The sequence below is a fragment of the Penaeus vannamei genome, chromosome 9 (assembly GCF_042767895.1).
Source record: "Penaeus vannamei isolate JL-2024 chromosome 9, ASM4276789v1, whole genome shotgun sequence".
Taxonomy (NCBI): Eukaryota; Metazoa; Arthropoda; class Malacostraca; order Decapoda; family Penaeidae; genus Penaeus; species Penaeus vannamei.
This window is the reverse complement of record NC_091557.1, coordinates 33,217,173-33,224,201: the sequence shown is the minus strand read 5'-3', so window position 1 is coordinate 33,224,201 and position 7,029 is coordinate 33,217,173. Positions and strand designations below refer to the sequence as shown.

Sequence of the window (7,029 nt, the reverse complement as noted above, 5' to 3'; positions counted from 1 at the left end):
ACACTCACACTCACACTCACACTCACACTCACACACTCACACTCACACACACACACACACACACACACACACACACACACACACACACACACACACACACACACACACACACACACACACACACACACACACACACACTCACACTCACACACACTCACACACACACACACACACACACACACACACACACACACACACACACACACACACACACACACACACACACACACACACACACACACACACACACACTTACGCACACACACACTCACATACATATATGCATGTATAAACACACGCACATACTTATTCACTCTCACTCATGGAGTGCATTATAATATGCTATTCAATTAGAAAACTAATTAGATACCTTACCGGTTTGACATTTAGAAGTGAATCTCAGTTATTAAATTATGATATTTTGTCTAATTCTGATAAAATTTATAATATGGCGACAACAATATTGATGGTAATGATAAAAATGATAATACAGATGATAATCATCATCATCATCATCATCATCATCATCATCATCATCATCTTTATCATCATCATCATCATCATCATCAACACCTTTGCTATCATCGTCATCGTAATGCTTTAGATGATGATAGTGATCACATTAGCAAAAGGAATAATGAAAGCTGCAGCAACTATCATAGTGATGATAAAATGAACAACGGTAATAATAATGATTATGGTGATGATGATGGTAATATAATCATTCTTATCATAAGTAAACAATAACATAATGATAACAATGTCATTAACAACAGGAATAATGAGAATGAAAATGATGATGATGATGATGGTTATAATATTAGTAACGATGATAATGATATTAATGATGATAATTATAAGAATAATAATGATAATGAAAATTATCACAGTAATAACAGTTTTCATTATCAACATGATCATGATGATAGTAATGATGATGGCAATAACAGTAGTAATAGGAATAGCAGTAAAATCAGTAAACTAACAATGATATTGATGATAATAATGATACTAATGATAATAATGATACTAATGATAATGATAATACTAATGATAATAATGATAATGATAATACTAATGATAATAATGATAATGATAATACTAATAATAGTGATAATGATAATACTAATGATAAATATGATGGTGACAGTACTAAAGATAATGAAGATAACAATGATAATCATATTGTGGTGATGATGATGGCGAATGACATTAGTGACTATTGTGATAGCAACATCAAGAGTAATGATAATAGTAATAATAGTAATAGTTATCGGATTGAAAATGAGAAGGATAACATAACATAAAGGCAATATAAGTGATGATAATGACAAAAAAAATGAAACCGATAATCAGCAACAGTCTGAAACGTATAATGTTGTCCTTATCTAACTCCTTATCTTTATCCACATCTTTAACTAAATTCTTTTCTTCATTCGAACTCAAGGCAAAGAGGAATTGTTTGATTGTTAAACGATTTGGCTAATATTCTCATTCTTATCTATATATGCACTGTTTATGTTTGTTATGATTATTATTATTATTATTATCCATCTACCTATTTTCCAAGATGGGCAGACCGAGTGATGGATAATTTGCAGGAAAATTACTACCTTTGTAATGCATGGCGGATGAGTGTCAGGTTATGGAAGAGGGAAGTGAGGAGGGGAAAAAAAGAAATAGGAAAGGGGTAAGGAAATGAAAGGGAAGAGGAGAGAGGATGGAAAAGGGGTAGCGAATGATTAATAGAGGATGGGGTGAAAGTTTCCTCCGGGAGGGAATAAAGTTTCGTGTGTTGGGGCCATGGCGTAAGGCTCGAGGATCTTGCCCCTGGATGCTCAGTCCTCCATTTTTTTTTCTCTCACTTCCCCACAACCCTTTCCTCGACCTCTCTCGCTCTATCACCCTCTCCTTCTACCCCGCACTCGTCCTCTCTCCTCCGTTTCCCTTTCCTTCTCTCTCTCTCTCTCTCTCTCTCTCTCTCTCTCTCTCTCTCTCTCTCTCTCTCTCTCTCTCTCCCTCTCTCTCTCTCTCTCTCTCTCTCTCTCTTTATCTATCTATATATCTATCTCCCACCTTCGCCCCCACCTTTCCCCTTCTTTTTAAAACACAAGCGAGGAAGACATTGATGTCTCTTTCCTCTCCTCTTCCCTCATTTTCTTCTCTCTATTTTCATCTTCGATAATTTCTTTCTTTCCATCTTTTCTTTCCCTTCTCTGTCATTATTTCCTCCCTCCATTTCCTTTCCCTCCGACTCGCTATCTGTCACTACATCCATCCCTCCATCCCGCACTCGCATATTCACCCGCTTGCTTCCTTGCTTGTTTGCCTGCTCGCTCGCGCTGTTTGTTTTATCCGATTTTTTTCATTCCTTGTGTACATTAATCTGTATTACGTTCTCGTTTCCCCTTTCATTCTTAACCTTTTTTATATCATTAATTCGCATTGCAGTTATATGGCGCTCGTTTTTTTTTTCGTTTTTTTTTCATTTTCCTTTACTTCCTCTTCGTTTTCCTACTGCCAAAAGGTCAAAGATATTAAGATAGAAAATAGACCTGCCGCACACACAAGGCTGTAATAGAGCAGTCAGAAATAGAGTATTGCCAATTGAAAACTGCAGATACGGGTCGAAAATCGGTAGATATCGGTAGAACAAAAGTCCTTCATTTGTCTAAAAATAAAGATCAAATGAATGAGAATCGGATACCCCTGATTCCCGATTCGATGCGCAGTGTTGCCAACGGGGATGATCTTGTCTGTCTGTTAATTATCGGACAGCTGCGACACTGCCTTTAATCAGACTCTTATTTAGTGGCTTCACATCGGCAGCTCCCACGTGTCACCCCCCCCCTCCCCGCCCTCCCCCCGTGTGGACGCCGTACAAAAAGTTACCTGGAATAACTTTTAAAATATTTAACTCGCGTGTATTGTGTGATCTCGCTGGCGGCCGATTTTAATTTGCGACTTGGTAATAGCATCTTTCGTCGTCCTTTTTCTGTTTGGCTTCTTGGCGGTCGGTCGGTCGGTCTGTATGTATGTCTCTATGTATGTTTGTATGTATGTATGTATGTATGTATGTATAGCTGTATGTATATCTGTCTGTTTAGCTATCGGCCTCTCTTCTTTCGTTTCTCTCTCTATTTCTCTATCCTCTCTTTATTTCTCTCTCCTCTCTCTCTCTCTCTCTCTCTCTCTCCCTCCCTCCCTCCCTCCCTCCCTCCCTCCCTCCCTCCCTCCCTCCCTCCCTCCTCCTCCTCCTCCTCCTCCCTCCTCCTCCTCCTCCTCTCTCTCTCTCTCTCTCTCTCTCTCTCTCTCTCTCTCTCTCTCTCTCTCTCTCTCTCTCTCTCTCTCTCCCCCCTCTCTCTCCCCCCCTCCCCCCCTCTCTCTCTCTCTCTCTTTCTCTATCTCTCTCTCTCTCTCTCTCTCTCTCTCTCTCTCTCTCTCTCTCTCTCTCTCTCTCTCTCTCTCTCTCTCTCTCCCTCTCCCTCCCTATCCCTCTCCCTCCTATCCCTCTCCCTCCCTATCCCTCTCCCTCCCTATCCCTTTCTCTCCCCCTCTCTCCCCCTCCCTCCCTCTCCCCTCTCCCCTCTCCCCTCTCCCTCCTTCCCTCTCTCCTTCTCTTTCTCTCCCTCTTTCTCTCTCTCTCTCTCTCTCTCTCTCTCTCTCTCTCTCTCTCTCTCTCTCTCTCTCTCTCTCTCTCTCTCTCTCTCTCTCTCTCTCTCTCTCTCTCCCCCTCTCTCTCCCCCCCTCTCTCTCTCTCTCTCTCTCTTCCCCTACCTTCCCCCCCCTCTCCCTCTCTCTCTCTCTCTCTCTCTCTCTCTCTCTCTCTCTCTCTCTCTCTCTCTCTCTCTCTCTCTCTCTCTCTCTCTCTCTCTCTCTCTCTCTCTCTCTCTTATTACTTTACTTATGAAATAATTTGGTCCCCTTAAAAAGGCCTTTCTTCAGCCATCGCTCTTCGCCTCCGCCATCTTTTCCGCCCGCCTTACGTAGCTCTTCCTTTGTCGCGTCATTTGTCTTCTCCCGGTTATGTCAACTCCCTTTAAAAGAGGGATAACAACAAGTTTAGAACCATGGATCTTCGTCCTCGAGTTTTGCCGGAAGGTCTTCTTTTCTTCTTTTTCTTCTTCGTCCTTTTTGCATTTGGCGGAGGTTGCAAGTTACGTGCCGGGACGGAAGCCTTGCAGGTCGTATAGTTATCTTTCTGTATGTAAAACTTTGGTGTGATGTGTGATAAGGTCTTTGTTCCGATAATTGTGACTCGTTGACGCCTCTGTGTATATGTGTGTGTGTTTATGTATGTATGTATACGCGTGCGTGTACGTATCTGCGCATTTGTTTATATTTTTGCATGTTCCTATGAAGGAAAAAAGTCGAGTAAGAGAAATTCATTTGGAATGGGACGTACCAAACAAGCCGCAGGAACCCATTTTTATTTTCCTCCCTCGCCCCATTCAGGTACGGAGCATTCCCCGCGGCGTCACAGGCAGGCCATGGCGGGGCCGTCCGACATACGCTCCCTCCTTCGTCTGCGTGTGTTCGTATCCGCGCGGGAGTCGAGGAAGAAGGAATGCGCGAAGGAGCTGCAAATGAGTCGGGTAATAACGATGCTCTCCCGACACGAGCTTATTACAGCGGTGCGTCCGTCCCCCCCCCCCCAACCCCCTCACGGTGCCGCCTCCCCCCCTCCTAGGCAGTCGCTGTACGGATTGGATTTCTATTGTATTTATATATCTTTGCTTTTCTCGCTCCATCTTTGCTCCACGCCAAGGCACTGAGTTGGGGGTCGGGACGGTGGGGGGGGGGGGGGGGAATCGTCTGCGGCGTGCGGGGCGAATTCCGAATGTTAATTGGATAATTAATTCAACAAGATAACCAAATTGTGTTAATGAAACGCAAATGAAGTTCCCCAGCCATTAAGCTTAAAGGTCAGAGCGAAATGGCGAAAGTTCGAGGCCAGAGTCCAAAGACCTGCGGCCGAAGGAGCGAGGGCCAGGATCCGCAAGGCGGCCCCGAGACGGCCTCCGGGGCGCCAGGTCTCGCGAGAAGGAAATTTAGGGCCATGTGAAGAAATTGATAGTCTCTCTCTCTCTCTCTCTCTCTCTCTCTCTCTCTCTCTCTCTCTCTCTCTCCCTCTCTCTCTCTCTCTCTCTCTCTCTCTCTCTCTCTCTCTCTCTTTATCACTCACACCCAGTCCTCGTTTTAATTGTTATTTCTTCCTCGCGTCCCCCTTTCGCCTTTCCGCGGAATGGCCATAACCGGGCTTCCTCGCAGGCGATAACTGTCTCTCTCGATGATGAAAAACACCGTCTTACATCCCTCGTACGACTTGCTCCTCTTTCGTCATTACCCGAAGCGCTCATTTCACACATTCATCATTTTCTCTTCCCATATGTTTCGTATTGTGGTGTGTGCCCTCCTGTGACTGATTTAAAGAACCCTCTCTCTCCTCTCGCGTTCTATCCATCATTCTCTACCTCCTCCTCCTCCTCCTCCTCCTCCTCCTCCACCTCCCCCTCCTCCTCCTCCTCCTCCTCCTCCTCCTCCTCCTCTCTCTCTCTCTCTCGCTCTCTCCCTCTTTCCCTCTCTCTTTCTATCTCTCTCTCTCTCTCTCTCTCTCTCTCTCTCTCTCTCTCTCTCTCTCACTCACTCACTCACTCTCTCTCTCTCTCTCTCTTTCACACACACTCTCCGTTAGTTGTTTTTTTTTTTATCCTCTTCCTTCTGCTTCCTCCCATCTTCTCCTCCTCCCGCTATCTATTCTCCCCTTGTCCCTACCTATTTCCCCAATCCTTCAGCTTTTCCCTCGAGAGCTGTTCGTCATTTGTTTACCGGAAGTGAGCGATAATAAATCACCTCATTAATGGTTCATAATGGGCAAAGTTTCCCCTTCCCCCTCTACCCCTACCTCTACCCCTACCTCTACCTCTACGACTAATTGCCTCCCAAACCCCATACAATTTCCCACACTCTCGTTCGCCGCGCCCTTAGTACACCCTTTATAAAGCCAGGTCTGTGTCTCTCTCTCAATTTCTCAATCCCTCTGTCGCTGTTTATCTCTCTTTCCCAGCCCTTACTCTCTTCCCTCCCTTTCCCATCTGCCTCATTCTGTCCTTCCCACCCGATAGCCCCTTACTTCCCTTCCCTCCCTTTCCCCTCTCTCTCCTTCTGTCCTTCCCACCCCATAGCCCTTTCCCTCCCTTTCCCCTCTCCCTCCTTCTGTCCTCCCCACTCATTAGCCCCTTCCCTCCCTTCCCACCCCTTAGCGCCTTCCCTCCCTTTCCCTTCTTCCTCCTTCTGCCCTTCCCACCCATTAGCCCCTTCCCTCCCTTTCTTCCCTTCCTACCCCTTAGCCCCTTCCCTCCCTTTCCCCTCTCCCTCCTCCTGCCCTTCCCACCCGTTAGCCCCTTCTCCCCCTTCCCTCCCTTCCCTCTGCTCCCAACATATTCAAATTCTTTAATAATTATGCGAAATGTATATGCTTAAATAGATTTTATGAGAGAGCGATCCAGGCGTCCGCATTTGCATATTTATAAAGATACAGTATATGCATGTGTTCCATTTCTCTCGGCCGCGATTTGCTTTTCTTCGTTTCTCTTCTTTTTGACTTCCCTTTTTTATTCGCGTTTTTCTTCTTTTGGTTCTCGTTTTTTTTCTTCGTTGTTCTTATCTGTTTCATCTTCTCCGTCGTCGTTGTCTTCTTTTATCTTTTTTCTTATTATTTCACTATTTTTTGGGTTCATCGTTATTACTGTTATCATCACATTTCAGTAAGTCACGCATTTATTGTCATTTGTCTATTTGGTTTTGCTGCTTTAATTGTTGCGTTATTGCCATGTGTTTTCTTTTTTCTTTATTTTCCTATTTTGTCTTTTTGCTTTCATATTTAATCAATTACCAGTGTTGTTGCTATGAAAATTAATTTCCTACATGATTTTATGATTTTATCATCATCATCACCATCATTATCATCATTATCATAATTATCATGATTATCACAAGTAGTAGTTGTTGTTGTTGTTGTTTTAGTAG

At 44.1% G+C, this 7,029-nt stretch overlaps 1 protein-coding gene across 1 annotated transcript in view; it reads left to right on the top strand.

Annotated features, from left to right (window-relative positions):
• Window positions 1-5,065, top strand: part of LOC138862573 (uncharacterized) — a 30,863-nt gene extending 25,798 nt beyond the window's left edge. Inside the window, exon 4 of the mRNA XM_070124998.1 lies at window positions 4,911-5,065. Within this exon, the coding sequence (XP_069981099.1) occupies window positions 4,911-5,065 (155 nt within the window). The remainder of the gene's footprint in view (window positions 1-4,910) is intronic.
• Window positions 5,066-7,029: the final 1,964 nt, after the last annotated feature.